The following is a 17,577-nucleotide window of genomic DNA, read 5'->3' as shown; positions in this document are numbered from 1 at the left end:
GCTGGCCTACTTCTCTGAAGCTTCAGGTACCTAACATGGTTCCAACAACCCTGTACCTGCACCTGGACCTTGCCAACTGTGACTCTACCCTGCCAAGGAGTACCACCCTAGTGCTAAACCCTTGAAAGTGGGCCTAAGGTGCTATGTGGATCCAGCGGAACTGATACAACTCATCTGCTGTGCGGTACAACCCTGAGCAGCGCCAGCTGTGTGGATCACACTGTTGCAAAGACCAGCATTGCATCGGAACCTCTTCAGAACCGCCACTGCACGACGCATCCTGGCACAGACCCTTGCATCCCTCGTCAATGGCAGTCTCGACAATGACGCTGGACTCCACATCACAGCCTCACAGCTCCTCTGAACCTATGCATCGCCTCGAATGCATGACACATCCTTGATGCTGATCTTTGCATCCTAAGCCCTCGTTGAAGGGATCCTTGACGATAACACAGGACCTACCACTGTAGCTTTGCCGCATCTCTGAACAGAGGAACCACTTCAGCTGCACGACTCATCTTTGATGCATATCTTCGCAACATTCTTAAAACCAGGATTTAAGGTACTTTGTTCAGGATGCATAATTGGATCCCTGTAGCCAGCAGCACTCCATTGCAGTCGCCCTTAACTTGTGACTTTGTCCCGGTCCAGCGCATACAGGCATCCATATTTGCCACTTTGTGCTTTTCAGTGTTATTTTCATTAAAATCTATAAAATTGCACAGTACCAATTCTACTGATCGGTTTGTTTATTGTTTTGGTCTTTTTGTAATTATTGAAGAAAAATCTATATTTCTAATTTGGTGTGGTATCATTTTTGTTGTTTTTTTTCACCTTATTACTGTTTGAAGTGTTGCGCAAATACTTTACACATTGCCTTTAACCAGAGGGTTGAGCAGAGGTTAATTTAGTGTTGGCTGTAAAAGTGGCTACATGGACAGTGAAGGGAATACAACTTTAAGTGAACATTTTGAAGCAGTTTTCTGTTCAGCAGGACTTAAACCCCTGCAGATGTCAAAAATCTAGAGTGCTAAAGTATAGATATAGTACTTGGCAGATTGGAGTTCTTACAATCAAATCATGAGGGGCTCGCCGAACCTTATCTGTAATCACTAACAAAAAGATGTATTTAATGTATTCTTTTGAAGCTGTCCGCGAGTTCTTGCTGCATTCGTAGTAAATATTTTTTTGCAGGCTAGAAAGTTAAACAGCATGGATTTTTGTTTGCTTCATGGTCTCATTGGTTCTCAGCTGACACAGAGTGGTTTTACCTTTCAGGTGCATCCATGGCACGTGCCTGCCAATCAATGCCTTCTCATACAGCTGCAGGTGTACGCAGGGTTTCAGCGGAGTCCTGTGCGATGAAGAGGAAGGTGTGCTGAACCCGTGCCAAACTATCAAGTGCAAACATGGCAAATGTAGGCTTTCCGGGTTAGGAAAAGCCTATTGTGAGTGCAGCAGCGGATACACCGGGGACAACTGTGATAAAGGTAAAACTGCCTCATCCGGGTGCAAGGATGAGAACAACTTGCAGATAAAGTGCGGGAATATTAACAGAGATGTGTGTAAGACAAAAAACAATTTACAGAACCACCACTGACCACATTCAAATGATTTCCAGTCCTTATTAGCCTAATCGCTAAAACCGTTTTTATCAGCTTGTATTGCTTTGTACAAGTCTTTTTTTTCTTTAGCCTGAAAGAAATGTGCAAAATTAGTTTTTAATCCACTGCTTGAAGTACTATTCTTCTTTACTTGTTTCTCTTCCTTTTAAATCCTGAACAGCCAGTTGATGTGAACCTCTATTTAGCTTTATCACAATCTCTCCTTTTGACCCCTCAGCTTCCAATGATTTATCCCAGCGATTTACGCAGGTGAGATTAATAATACAGAAATATCCTATTTTTATATACATTTTTATACACATTTTTTTAGTTTTTTACCCTATCATCTCCATAAAATCCTCCATCCTTTTTTCCTTCCTCGCTGACATTTATTTACTTTTTTTGGTAAATGTGACTGGAATAAATACAGGACTTTAAAGCTATTAACAGATGACTCCGTTTTGTCGTTTAATACTCTAGTAATTTATGAAGTTAGTGGAATGTAACTTGTATTAGGCAACATATTCTATAATATGGAGTTGGAACTCTTATGAATTAAATTGCATGCTCTCGAAAACCATTCCCTGTGGTAAACAGAACCAGCTGCTAGCAGTGCGTGGACAGAAGATCCATATTTTTGGAACAAAGGAAAAGATTTAAGCATCCAATTTCCCTGTCACTGTAATAGCAATTTATTTATGATGTGTCTACAGGGCAGGCTCTCCTAAAAATAAGCAGCAACAAGAAGTGAATCTGAGGATTTATGGAATCGATTTTTAGCTTTCTTCTTAGCGTTTGATTGACAATACCTGTCACATTTTCCAAAAGCAATTCTCAGTTACCTATATTGTACCTATATCGTAGCTGCCCCCTAATCGCATTGCCCTAAACAGTGCGTTGAATTCAGCGTTGTAATTCAGCACACTGAAACAGTTTCACAAAACCATTTATGAGTACAGGAAGAAGTACTTTTACATGCCTTTTTGTAATCCACCCCAAAACGTCAAAAAAGTGCAAAGCAAGCTCTTTTCTATTAGTACTAAGTGTATATGAATGCTCCCTGAAGATTTCCATTTTATACATGTTATGAACTATGTACAAAGTAATTGAAACAACTAACTCTGCAGGTGTACTCCAAAATGCCTTTGTTTGTATGCCCAATAGATGAGAATGAAAATTCATCTTATATTTAGCACTACAATACGGCAGCACTGAGGCTACAAGTACTATATAAAAATATACTTATTGCAAGAAGGTGATTCAACCCCTTTAAAGAAAGACCTCCTCAGTATTGTACTGTGATATTAAGCAATGGCAAAGACACGGACATTGTCCTGCATTTGAAGCAGCTCATCTGACCCTACAAATGATCTAGTTCATGCACCGGAATAGCCCTGGCAGGGGCGGCCTCAGGCATGTGCAAGCTGTGCACCTGCACAGGGCCACCAAACCCCAGGGGCCACCACGCCAATATATATCTTTAATATAATAATCCTCTTAGGATGCATACATATTTGCGTGGCGGCCCCTGGCAGGGATTTGCCGGCCTCCGACTCTGTTCCACTTCCAAATTCCCTGACCCCCCTTTTCACTGGCCTCCGCGCTCCGCCCCGCCCGGACCCCGTCTTCCGGGGCCCCCTACCTACCCTCCCTGCCCAGGGCCGCTATGAGCCTAGAGCCGCCCCTGGGGCTGGTGTATGAGAGAGGTGTCCTCAGAGCACCTTATCTGTCTGCAGTGCTTAGTTCGTGCCAGTGATTTCTGGTGGGGTGCACCAGCACTTATTTTTGGGGGGTGGCTCTTATTTATCTGCTTTAGACGTTTACCGAGAGCAATAGAGGAAAAAATGTAAAAAGCGGAAAGATAGAGGAAAGAAAGACATGAACACTGTCACACAGGGAGAAAAGCAGGGACATGCACAAGTGAGATAAAGGCGAATGTGGTATTTCAGAGCAAAGCTTTGAGCTCCGGCACCATTTCATTTACGAATTAGGGACAGTCAGTCTGCAACAAAGAGGGGCATCTTAATAACCGTGTGTCATGAATGACACTACCAGACTGTTGAATGGAGCAGCTGCCTACCTTTGCTAGGACGTATACACTGACCCCTTGTATCGATCATGACTTCAGGTTGTCTATACGATTGTTCACTTAATCCCATTACCTTCTAAACACTGAATCCCGTTTCGAATACTGCATAGCAACTTTGGAATTGAGTCCCGTTTGCTGATCCTCAATACTCTATTAAGAATCCAAATTCAATGTGATCTATTTCCAGAGGTCTCCTCTTCCTTCATTGGTTGCGAGACCCACAAGGGAAGAATCCCCTGTGGTGCCTTTAGTACTACAAGCCTCCAGTGGTATACATATGGCATGGTAACGTGTGCAGAACGTCAGGTGGCAAACAGTCTGTGGCTTCATCTGGCAGCTCCAAAATAAGACCAGTTAACTGCCCAGCCTCCATTCACAATATGAGAGACCCAGCAGAAGGTCTTAATCTCAGAGTAGCCGACACAGACCACGTTTTCATGACGCATGCCCAAATCAGTGAGCGTACCACCTCATAATGCACCACCAATGGAGAGGGGACACTGAAAACTAACAGGCGCATTTTCAATACCCCTGGCTTATCAGTCTTGCGATCCCCCGCCTTCCAAAGACAAATCAGGTTCCGTGTCAATGTGTTCTGGGTTGATGTGGGTACACAGGGAGGGGGGCGGTAGCCGTCACTGACCATGTTCAATACCCATGGCTTATCAGGAGCCATTGATCTACCAGCAGTAACTATATGCTGCCCGCAGAGGTAATTTGTACTAGTATGCAAAAAAAAGTCTTTCGCGTTCCCTAGTGTAGCAACAGTTTCCAAACTTGAGTTATAATTGTTAATAATATATAATAATATACAATATATCATTGTTAGTACAGATGTTTTGTTAATTATATAGATGTGTATAGTGAAAGTAAATGCATCTTGTTTTCTTGCAGAAATCTCTTGTCGAGGGGAATGGATCAGAGATTATTACCAAAAGCAGCAAGGTTATGCTGCTTGCCAGACGACCAAGAAGGTATCGCGACTAGAATGCAAAGGAGGATGTTCAAATGACCAATGCTGTGGACCCCTGCGGAGCAAACGGCGGAAATACTCCTTTGAATGCACCGATGGGTCTTCGTTTGTGGACGAGGTTGAAAAAGTAGTGAAGTGTGGCTGTACATTGTGCCCCTCCTAAACCTGTTCCTGTTACACGTCTCTTGAAAATGTTGTATACTGAATGATCCTGTTGTTGGACTAATTAATGCTCCATAGTGAAAATATTTGAAATATATTGTAAAATACAGAACCAACTTATTTTTATTATCAGAAAAAAAGACTTTTTCTTCATTCACAAAAAGGATGAAGGGTTGAGCTGAGACTGAAAGCTCCTCCAAACCAAGAGGAGCTTAAAGGAACATAAAAATTCCTCGAAACTATTACCGCAGTGGAGGCAAAAAGAATGCTTTTAACATGGACTATTTTTGTTGACATGTGAAACTCTGGAAAAACTGATGGTCACTAGACTTTCAACCACCAATTCGCCACTGAAACTTTGACTCTATCATGAGGTCTGCTCTTAACTATACCCTGCATATCAGTCCATATTTCTTTTGGACCTGACTGACTTAAAGTGCATGGCAAATGTACAAGGAACTCTTGGCAAAAAAAAGTGAAATCTGACTTTACTGGCTTGTGCTGTGGATCTTGTCCGTCATCCTTCTTGGAGAACTGTGGCAAACAGCTATTTGTGGAAATTGGGCACAATTTACTCTACGGAAAGATTGCAGGCATAGAAGATACCTTTAAATTCATTCTTCAGATGTAGCATAGGGTAAATGCAGCATGCTAGCAAAGAAGATTACAAGATTCTAGTATTAATAGTTTGCCAAATAAACACTTAAAGGGCTGCTGAGAATGAACAAGAATGCAGAACTTTGATGGTTGAATTGGCCATAATATGGACTTTTATTTGGCAGAGTCCTGCTCAGCTCTATACAGTATTCACTTTCATTGAGAAATATTTATTGTATCAAAGTACACTGTACTTAACATTTCTAGATCTCCCTCTTACTGTTTTCAATGCTTTAATATATATTAATTTATATTTGTCCTGATATTTTTGTATTTTTGTTTAATAAGTAAGGAGTACCGATCAGGATTTGTTTGGCAATAGAACTAACATAGCCTGCTGTCTTGGAGTAAATATTTTTGATTTTGTTGTATTTCCTTCAGTTGTGAGCAATGGCATCTGCCAGTTTCTGAAGTCTGAAGCAGTCGCCGAGTTCACAAACATTAAGGATGCAACCCAGGAGTTTGTGAAGGGCTCAAAAAAAGTCCTTTGTTTGATAATTGTATAGAAGTATTTTCCCCTACTATGTATAATACAAATATATATTTGCAGAAATTTTAATGGTGTGTAGGAAATGACACTAGAAGAGTAGGCATTTTGCAAATTAATATTCCACTCGAGGCCCTTTACCTTTTTTAGAGAAGACTATCCTGTCAAGAACAGTGACTTATAAAAGTTTTCTATGACCCTTTTAGTCCCTATGGTGAGATGTTGCTGCTAAATTACAGTGTAGATTTGGTAATGATTTGTAGTAGACTGTACTCTTCTGTTCTCTAAACCCAGGACACCCCATAAAGAAGTACAGATGTTTTGATCAGCATTTTTTTACAGAAAAATATAGATGTACATGTATATTGCAATGTGCTTTGTCTTATTTGGACTGATGTCAGTGATGCTACTGATGTTTGTAAATTAAACAGGTATTGACTTCATACTCCTTTCTGAATGTGTCTTTTTAGGCGATTCTATTATAATTCATTGAGATGTAAAGTTAAATCTGTTGTGATTACATGTTTGGCAGATATGTCCACAGTATTAAAGAAAATATTCTCAAGACATTTTCTCCTTTAGAAAATGTGTTTGTTGTATGTTGTTCAATGTTTGTGTCCAAATGTTATTATCTAAATTGGAAATAGATGTTACGATGGGTGCAAACAAAAACTTGAGACTCAATACAAGTAAAGAAATTCAATCAGCAGAACTGTTTATTTGATATATCTTGACATGACAAAAAATTAACAGGTCCCGTAACAGCCGAGTTCCATCAAGAAATTCAGGAGGGCCTGGCATATCCCATTAACCCTCCTCTGCCAAATAAGGCTCACTCACAACTGAAAAGACTTCTATTTTTTAATAGTTTCTTCAAATGTACAACACACTCTGTTAGCCCATCTGCACAATTATAAACAAAGTCTTGGGTTACTTTGAATGTTTGGTGATAGTTGACAGTAATCAAATCTAGTCGTATCACATTCCTACTCCAATCATACAAAAAAGGAAGTTACACAAATGACAAAAAATACTGAAATAATCAAATGAATAATAATATAGGAACATTTTAATCAATTTAGAAGTTGTCTAATGAACAGAACTTAGGGCCTTAATATGATGGCAGTCGGTCAGACTGCCAACCGCCCCTGTTTCGAGCAGGAACCGTCTGACAATGAGTCAGAGCACCTGCCCGCCCTATTAGGATATGACCACCGTGCATGAGGTCATAAAATGCTTATTTTTACTGCGGCTTGTGCTGTGGCCCAGGAAAAAGTCAGCAGCACAAGCCCCAGTAAACAAAGGCACTTTGTAAACATCCATGCACCGTGTGCAAGGCCTATGTGGTGCTTGGCACATGGTGCATGGATGTGTGGGGGTAGGGGAACTACATGTGCCCCCCAGGTCACTTAGCGGTGACCCACGAAGGCCCTGCTTGGGGCCCCCAAAGTCCCTTTCCGTCTGCCTTTTTATTGTGGTGGGACTGCCATGAAAAGGCAGTCGGAAAGAGACATCCTAATCCCTACAGCGGTGCCTGCACAGGTGCATCCTGCATTGTTGGAATGGAAGTCTGACTGAAACCTTGACAGGATCTTGGATCCTGTAGGAGGCTGCGGTCTTTCCCACCGACATTATCACTCTGACCACCTGCATCTTAATGTGGCAGTCAGACCTATGCTTTGTATGTCGGGTGGACCGCTACTGACGGCCTGTGGGTGGCGGTTCGCCCCACATCATAATGAGAGTCTTAACATCTAAGTAGAGGTATAGGTAAGACTTAAAAACCAATTTAGATCTATAATTCTCATACAGGAATGTAATGGTTAATAATTATATGATTCTTCCCTCATTTGTGCAAATTTTGCCATTCTAATTAGCCCTGTATCGTTTGTAAGACATTTAGGGGCATATTATCAAGCCTGTGCGTTAAAATTATCGCCGCTTTATCGGCCGAAAACGTCCGATAAAGCGGCGATAATGGGCTTGATAATATGCTCTATGGAATTCCAATTGAAGCACATGTTAGATGTGAAGACATCTAACATGGGCTTCGATTGGAATTCCACAGAGCATATTATCAAGCCCATTATCGCCGCTTTATCAGCCGTTTTCGGCCGATAAAGCGGCGATAATTTTAGCGCACAGGCTTGATAATATGCCCCTGAGTTTTAGGGAATTATTCTATTCATCACCAGAATACGTCCTTGAAAGCGCATTTGTTTGTTGCCCCTTGACTGGCAAAGTAATGTCACTTTAGAAGACACAATTGGATCTGATTTTGCATTTCCTAGATTCATATTTAACAAAATATATAATTCAGTCACAGAATTTACAGTTTGCATTTATTATCTAAACGGTACAGTCTTTATTGCTTATTTCTCAACATAAAACCAATTATTTGTTGCTTCTTCTGTAGTTGGTAAAACCATTTCTCATTAGAAAAAGTGAGGGAATATAATACTTTTTAGCTCAGGAAATCCAGATCCTTTTTTCTTTCATGAAAAGGTTAGTTTGCTCAAGAATAGAGAAGACACCTTGGATTACAAAGAAAATTAGATACATTGTATAGTAGTTAATTAAAATCATTCCAAATTAAGTGATGAAGTACATGTAGCAATCTTAGAAACAAATATTACTAGGAATATAATACAGTAGTAAAATCGATCAATATATCATAAAAAGCACCAGAACCATATGTACAACATTGTTCTGAAAGGTCTTGGTAGGTGTGCCCGTCTATGATTAAAATTTGTTAGTGACATGTCGAAGGTGACAAAATTAGTAATACCAGTGTCTTTAAAGTAAAGTCATCATCGATCATACCATGTCAATAGGGTTAGTTAATACATCATAGCCTTCAGCCTTTAATTAACTGACACTTGTAGACATTACATGAATCTGATATAATGGGTGATGTAATACTCACATTAGGTAACCCTGTTACCCCATGAAGTTATGTGAAAAATAAGTCTATATTGGCCACAGTTTGTTTGTTGTACAGGTTGGTCAAGGTGTTGTGTACTTTGGACATATATTTGACAAATCTGACTGTTAGCCTGCAGGCGGTCCCCTGCAAACAGTAAGATATGGTGTACTGCCAAGACCTTATATTGTGTTCACAGTAGGTAGGTTTGAGAAGCTTCCTCCTCTTGCAAAGAAAGGCTTAGCAAATGCAAAGCACGTGCACCTATGTTTTGCTATGGTATTAGCAAATTTGCAGATTGCGTTGACCCTGTCACATTTCCACTTTTGAACATATATTTATCCTAGATAAGAGTATGTTGCTTGTGTTAAATATGTGGATGGAGTATATATACACTAGCAAAAAGGAGATTTAAAGTTGGTGAACTAATAAACTATAATTATCAACAGTGCAGTTGGAACAAGAGTAATTGAAGAGGACAATTTCCTACCAGAAAGGAAACCATTAAATTAGATCAAAATTACTAGCCATTTTATTGTAATTCCAGAAGGGGCAAAGACAAATGTTAAAATGACTGGCCTTATAATAAGACTTTTGATGCATACTATACTCCTAATGAAGAAGGGGTAGATTTAGTGGCAGCATACTTGGTCATTTTACCGATAAACTGAGAAGAAATGTCAATTCAACCTATTGTTACTAATCACACTAAACGTCTAAGGAGGGGTTTATAATGTTATATCTAGGTCTAAAATTTGTAAAACTAAAGAGTGAAGGTAGTAGGGGATCAGTAAATTCCCAGAACATATTAAAAATCTGGGGTCACTGTCAAAATGTAGTTCCACATTTGGGATATGTTCAAAACTCAAAGATTTATGTTTGTGCACATCAGTGCATAAAAAGAACAAAGATGAGTAGAAAGTATGATAGCTACTCTAGTATTACCTTTGTCTCAAGATTATTTAGTTGGTTGCCAAGACTACTGAATGTTTATAATGTTGTAGGAAACAGTGGGTGAAATGACTTATAACGCACTGTATAGTAGAAGACATGGGGTAAGACCAATATGTTTGGTAAACACCATACAATAGAAGGGCTTCATTCAGGAGTATAGGAGGCAGGTGAAAGGCTGAAGGAACAATAAAAAGAAGCTGCTTTGCTAATAGTATAGGCGTAGTTGTAAACTTGCAAAATAATAATACAGCGGTATCTCCTATGACCGCCACATTTGTCCCATCCGCCATCTTGTATGGAGTTCAACAAGGATGCTGATGTCATCCTGTGTCGCAGCAGCAGAGAAGCACTGAGCAGCATTGGCTGAGCTGCACACATGAGACTGCCACTTTCAAGATGACTGCCGGCCTGCTAGTGTGGGGTCCCCGCCTGATCTTCTTCCACCTGGGGGTGGGGGGAATCTCTCCTTGGCAAAGCCCCTGAATCTCATGTCCGGTCAGCCTTCTTCCCAGGGTGCCACAGGAAGTGCCTCTGAAAAGGAGTTACGTGAGAAAGAGTTATGTATCCCAATACAAGATGACTGTTCTTTCGTAGTTTTCCAAGGAATATTCCCTATCTAAGATATAAGTCTGTGGATGTTGGAATTACTTCCTGTTTCTTTCCTACATCAGATAGAGTACTTCTATTCTTCCCTGCGTCACAATACTTAAGGAAATTCTTTCATTAGGTTCTTCACTCTTGGCAAATTCCTCAGATCCACTCCGGTTACTGGTTGTGCCACCCGCCTTTAAGGTGGTTCTAATCTTCTGCTACTTCCTGGTTTGCCTCTGCTTCAAGGTCTCACACTCCTCCTGCACCAACCTCTCTAGAGCCCTTGCAGGCCATCCCCTAGGGGTGTTTTTGCCTGTTGGAGTTTTCCTCCCTGGAGCTCCTTCTGAAAAGCACTACCTGCTAGATGCTACTTGCTGTCAGTGGACCTTGGCTAATACAAGGCAGACTACCTCTGGCAGAACAAGGGGCATACTTATCAAGGTTTTGTATCGCCCTTCCACCACACAAGGCCAACGCAAAGCATTAATTGAGATTTATCTAGCCACACAAGGCCACCTTTTGTGGCCCTGAGTGGCATGACAGATCTGGAGTAATGCAAGGCAGAGCAAATCGATGCCTTGCATTATACTCTGCTGCAGGGAGGAGTACCATGGGTGGAGCGTGGGTGTTCCCACACATCCACCAATGGATTCTGACATATTCTCACATTTACTAACATTGGCAGACCTGGGAATGCGTCAGAATTTTATGCCTCCCTACCAGAGGTGCAACAAGGAGAAATATCTTTATTTCTGCTAGTTGTTTCCTCTTTCTAAGTGTGCAGCCATCTGTAGCAAACTTAGAAAGAGGAAAATGCCTCTGAGGATTATGCCTCTGAGGAATGTTTTTGTGAAGGAAGGTGTCTTTGCAGAAAAACAATCCTGCCTGCAGGTTGATGCAAGGGTGCCTCTGTTGATGCTAAACAGCCACAAGTGAGTCAAATACAGCACATTCCTACCCTTTCAAACAGCACAGCACAGCAAGGTGGCTTGCTGTGTTGCATTAATAAATAAGGCCTCAAGTCTCTGAAGATAAGACCATCCAAGTGTCATGTCCAAGACTATTGTAGACATGACAACGTAAGATACATGGTAATAATATGAAATGTGCATGCCCTTGGATGACAAAGAGACAAAACAATGGTTTCATGACAGATATTCTCAACTATCATAGCCACTGACTTAGCAGATCACAATAAACGGCTGGCACTTTCAAGAACTTAAATAAAAGAGAGAAAAGGGTGATCAATTTAGCAGTAAGAGAATCACCAGTTTACATTAGCTTCTATATTATGCACTTAACATGAAACCCTGTGAACACTGGTGTAATTAATACTGTATTTTACTGTGGTAACATGTAGATAGCTCCATTTCTCTTGATATGTAGCTCTTCTTTCTTCTAATAAGTCCCATAATTCAGTAGCTGATGGGTGGCACCCAACGCAGAGGTTGAATGCTTGCTTGAATTGCAGTGTGACCCATGCCAAACCATTTTGTTGTACGTAATTGATATGTGTTGCTCCTATTCATAGGTCCCATAGCCATTACAGATGATCTACACAGCGAGGAGTGAGCAGTCCTAAGGGATGCAGTGGGTACACCAGCCATGGTAGTTGATCTGAAGATTAATTTCAGGAGTGACAATAGAGTAACCCACAAGCAACATATTGATTCAAGCAGTTGTGGCAAATTATATGACGTGACAACTCAGGACTGACAGATGAGCAACCCACATGCATGTACTGGATACAGGCAGCTATAGCAGATTAGGTATGTAGCCCACTCAGACGTTTCATAAAAGTAATCTACTGGCATGCCACAGCAAATGCTATTTTGAGACCACACAAAGGCAAGAGAGGGTAATCCCCATACATGCATTTCATACTGACAACCATGTTAAAAGGTGTAACAGAAAAGCAACCCACAGGCACGCTGCAGATATATTCCGCAATGGCTTACTTGACACATCTTTGTAAGTTAACAAATGCAAGGTTCTAATAGCAGCCACTCAACTGAGTATTCTAACAGGAATTTATGGCAGAAACAGGAAAGGAAATAAGCCCAAGAATTGAATTAAACAATTATAATACAGTTACCTCCATAAGTCAATTTCAATTAGAGACACCTGCACCAAATGTTTATTTAAGATATCACAATGGGAATACATTAATTTGGAACATACAGTTAAACATGTTGCGCTGAGTGCAAACGGGGACAGTGCAACGGGAAACAACCTTTACAACGCAACTTTTACACCACACTACCATTACAACGCATGCATTTACAACGCAACCATTACAGCGCATGACACTACTACGCACACCACTACAACGCATGCCATTACAACGCAGTCATTACAACGCATACCATTACAATGCATAGCATTACAACACATCGTACCCTTACACTATCCAACACTTACCCTACTGTTGCACCCCCTGGAGTTAGAATAGTAATTTCTACCCCTACACTATCCAACACTTACCCTACTGTTGCACCCCCTGGAGTTAGAATAGTAATTTTTACCCCTACACTATCCAACACTTACCCTACTGTTGCACCCCCTGGAGTAAGAATAGTAATTTTAACCCCTACACTATCCAACACTTACCCTACTGTTGCACCCCCTGGAGTTAGAATAGTAATTTTTACCCCTACACTATCCAACACTTACCCTACTGTTGCACCCCCTGGAGTTAGAATAGTAATTTTAACCCCTACACTATCCAACACTTACCTTACATGCAATGTAATGTTATGCGTTGTAATGGTATGCGTAGTAAATGTAGTATGCGTTGTAGTGGAATGCGTTGAAAAGGTAGTTTCAAAGAATCCGTTGTAATGGCATGCGTTGTAATGGTATCAGTTGTAATGGATGTTGCGGTGTAAAAATTGCATTGTAAAGGTAGGCGTTGTAAAAGTATGCGTTGTAACTTCCTACTTCCCAGTGCAACCTATAATGTAGAATGTTCTACTCTCTAGTCAGACTCATTCAGTGAAATGTGGAGCGGCTGCCTCAAAGACTTCCTGCTTTTCTCTTTGCAGGCGGCAACCCACCTGCTCTATGAAGAGGGGTGAGAGATCCCCCTTGGAGACAGGTGCAGCTCACTGACAGCCATCATTTAGATGGTGCTACATAAGTACCAGCCCTCTCAGTATCACAGATACACACAAAGGGTCTGCAGCTCCTCCTGTGGTAAAAAAGTGATTGGAGGTGCACAAAGCAGGCCTACATGCCCATTGCACCCTCTGGGCACTTTCTGTAATATGGCCTCTGGCAAACTAATTTGAAAGGCATTGCAATGATAATGTGTCTCTACATTTTAGTACTCCTATTGATATCAGACGGAGAAGCCGCAAATGAGAGGTGGCATAAATGGTTCATAGTAATTTTGTGAAGTAATGGAGCAAAAACGCATGGCAACATGTGCTGTTGAAGGCATAGGACTAATCATAAGATGTACTGCACAGGGGATAGGTTGTGCAGGACATAGTCGAAGTAGTGAGCTAGTAGCAGCACACACCACTATTTTGTCCCTGCTAGGTCACTCTGAATATATTGATGGATGGAGGGAAAGCCCACCCCCAATGTTTGAAAAAGAGAAGGGAGCACAATGCCTGCTGATGGTATTGAGGGGCTTCTTCTGACACACTGCTAACTTAGCAATCTACTCACAAGTCTGAGGCCCTTAGTGTTGTAAGGAACGCATTGGTAAAGACAAGGCAACTTTGGCACAGCTTTTTCTGTAGATTTTGAAACTTTTTTCACATTTCCATTTTCTGTATCCAAATTTGAAATTATGATCAAGGTCTTCACATTGGCAGTTCAACAGTATATCAGTAGATTCTCCTACAGAACTCATTATTTTCAGAATGTTAAGCCAGCCTTTTGATCAGATAATTCCTTTTGGATCTTCGAGAGCCTACGCCCTCACTCTTCGTGAAAATGTGTCCTTTGAATACATGCGTATCTTTGTTAGGTGAAGTCTGCAGTGACAGCTATTAAGAATTTTATATTAATCATCTGAATAACTGTATTAATTGCATGTCCTTTCATTTGTGATTATAGCTAATGATCTTTTGCCATTCGTGTGGAGAACGATTTATAGGTCTTGCAATACTATTAGCCCTGTTCTGCAGCCCAACCATCTTCCTAAATGAAAAAGAGCCTTGGGGGTCTATTAGAATGTCGGCGTGTCGCCACCGCCTGCATGGCGGTGGCGATCCGCCCGACGTTCTCCTCCACCCGCATGCCATTTCCCCGGCCATATTAGTATGGCGTGGGGACCCCGACGGATGGAAAGACCGTCCGCCGGTTTGCGCCGGTCACACAGGTGACCGGGCGGAAAAGGAACCTGATTTGGTGGCTGTGTCTGCTAGACACCGCCATCCATATTATGATGGTAGCGGGAAGCAGCCTTTACATGGTGGCGTTGCCTCCACTGAAAGGCATGCGGTTTCCTCAGTTGGGGGCCGATTGCGGGTCCCCAGGATGTTGGGGGTGGTGGAGGGAGCACATGGAGGATACCTATGATACCCCCCTGCATTTGCATGGATGACGTGGCAGGCACCGCGAGGTGCCTGCCACGTTGTGGATGCAAATGCGCACATGCCTTTTTTGTATTGAGGTGGGTGCTGCTGACAGCACCGCCAGCCGCAGTGGAAAAATGTGGTGTGCTCCGGCAAGGGACCGCCGCACCCTTAGCAGGTGGTCCCATTTCCCGGGGTGATGGCGGGCGGACAAAGTCCGCCCACCATCATAATAGACCCCTAGGTCTTTTCAAGGCTGGGCCAAAGCGGCAAACCAATGCTGGTCAACCAAAATCACTGAAAATTGCAAAGAATCCATTACTAGAATGTAGTGAACCTAAAAAGTATTACCTTGCTATGCGTGCTCTGAAATCCCACTACTGACTTTCAGTACAGCAAAGAATTCTGATATTTTCGCAACCTTTTGGAAGAGAGGCCCACACATGAGGCATAATCTAGCCTCTGACTACTATTAATGAGAAACCAAGGTTCAGGAAAATCTCGCACTTTTCCCAAAGCATTTCATATTATTAAAATACAAAGGAAGACCCCTTAAGGCTTTGGGCCCATGCTGCTGGAATGACCTGTACCCATTTTTAAGAGGTCACAACCTTAAGTTTCAGAAATACTGTTCAAAATAGTTTATTGTAATAGGCGATAGACAACACAAAAAATAGCACCGAACTAGGCACTTATACAAGATTATTCATAATAATAGTGGAATAACAGTACCTATATACAAAGATTTGAAATGTCTGTAATATATTGGAAACAAAAATTGTACTGAAAAATGTAAAAAAAAGGAAGGAATATCGATTTTATCATTGTAAAAACTGAGAACAGAGCTACTATTAATAACCATAAAAAACCTTATAAACATGGAAATAAATAAAGTAGTAAAAAGGAATGAATTAAAAATGGACAGTTATATAGTGATCAAATGGTTTTCAAAATATATGAGATACAGAACTCGTATGAATAAAAACAGATAAAGATTGGCTAGCTCCTCTTCTAGTAAAAACTATCCATGACCACCATGTGTGCACTGATAATGAGGGAGAATCTTTCCAACTAGCCGTAAGAGATTTTAAGGCTGCTAAAAAAGGAAAATCAAAAAGTTTAGATTCTAGATCTGACATATTCATAGACAGAACAGCAGATTTACAAATCAAAGGAGTATATGAAATTGGTTCAGAAAAAATTTAATATACGTTTGATAACATCCCAAACCTCCTTCCAAAATTGAAAGACAATATTATATTCATAAAGCATATGTTTTAACAATCCTCTATATCATTTACAGTGCCAGGAAATAGGAGCAGACACGTTTGATATAAGAACACAGGAAGCAATCTGCAAACCCCATTAAACCAGATTTTCTGCCAAATATCTTGTGATAATGATAATTCTTTATTTTAGAAGTTAGAAATCTAAAATGCAACTATATAGGACAATCACTGAGCTGTATTATACGCCACAAAAAATATCCAGCTGGGTGCAAGGCAACACTATATCAGATACATCTAAGTGTGTTAAATGTAATACTGCTGCGGCTGGAATCGAGCATATGCTATTCTCTTGTCCAGCACTTTCTACTTTTTGGAACCGATTATCCGATCATCTTAGATATAACCAGATAACTACACCGGAGCTTACAGTACAAATGGTTTTACTAGACATCCAGGATAGTAATTGTCCCAATAAAGATCTTTTAACGATTTTGCTAGCATGTGCAAGACTAACTATAGCTAGGGTATGGATATCTAGAGAACCCCCTAAAGCGGCGGACTGGCTTACTTTGGTTCATGAAATCCGAACTATGGAATTTTCTTTAGCTAAATTTAGAGGTCCAAAAGCCCTTCTGAGAAAGGAAAGGATATGGAAGCATTTTTTTGAAGTGCAAGAAAGGTGAATAGGCCAATATTAACCTCTTTCTTTTACTTTATTAGTTTACTGCTCCAAGGTTAGTGGTAACATGAACTTCAGATTGCAATATATTTTGAAATATTTCCATACCTCAATTCTATTTCTGTATCATTTGTATATATATGTTTACTTCTTTACATGATATCAGTGGTACTATACCGTGGAAAACTGAAAGTCATTATGAAACTGAAATGTAATGATCTGTGTCACTTCTTGCAATAATAAAAATGTTTAAAACAAAGAAATCATGGCAATATTTCTCCCTTGACAATTAAACATCTTATAAATTAAAGATACAGCATGAGGTGAGGTAGTCACTGTTTGAATATAAACTTCTAAATCAGAAGTATTATTTGAGGGAATATTACTAGAAAAGGAATCTAAAATAGAATTACATAAGAGCTCATATTTGAAAAAAGTAGAAGGTAAACTAAACTTTTGTTCCAGTTCTGTAAATGGGAGAAAGGCATTATTATGGGTATATGAAAGAAAATACCATTCATTATCCAAGCCTTCCAAAATTGTACAGTTCTGGAAAGTTTTAACTGTGGATTATACCATAACAATATTTTCAAGGTATGGTAGACCGGATATTAAAATAACAAATCTAAATCGGGTAAGATCAGTTTAGTGAATTTTAAAATAACAGATTAATTAGGTAATGTTGATTTATTAGACATAG

The 17,577-nt window shown here is 40.5% G+C and overlaps 1 protein-coding gene across 3 annotated transcripts in view; it reads left to right on the top strand.

Annotated features, from left to right (window-relative positions):
- SLIT2 (slit guidance ligand 2) overlaps positions 1–6,415 on the top strand; it is a 650,203-nt gene extending 643,788 nt beyond the window's left edge. For 2 of the 3 annotated variants that reach the window (XM_086964039.1, XM_086964038.1), the window contains 2 exons: positions 1,279–1,490; positions 4,588–6,415. In XM_086964039.1, the coding sequence (XP_086820165.1) occupies positions 1,279–1,490; positions 4,588–4,829 (454 nt within the window). In that variant the 3' untranslated portion in view covers positions 4,830–6,415. Of the gene's footprint in view, positions 1–1,278; positions 1,491–1,842; positions 1,875–4,587 lie in introns of all 3 variants that reach the window. The other variant, XM_086964040.1, reaches the window with a different exon arrangement.
- The last annotated feature ends 11,162 nt before the right edge of the window (positions 6,416–17,577 follow it).

The sequence above is a fragment of the Lissotriton vulgaris genome, chromosome 3_2, assembly GCF_964263255.1.
Source record: "Lissotriton vulgaris chromosome 3_2, aLisVul1.2, whole genome shotgun sequence".
NCBI lineage: Eukaryota > Metazoa > Chordata > Amphibia > Caudata > Salamandridae > Lissotriton > Lissotriton vulgaris.
The sequence above is the reverse complement of the archived record's forward strand: the minus strand, read 5'-3'. Positions and strand labels throughout refer to the sequence as shown.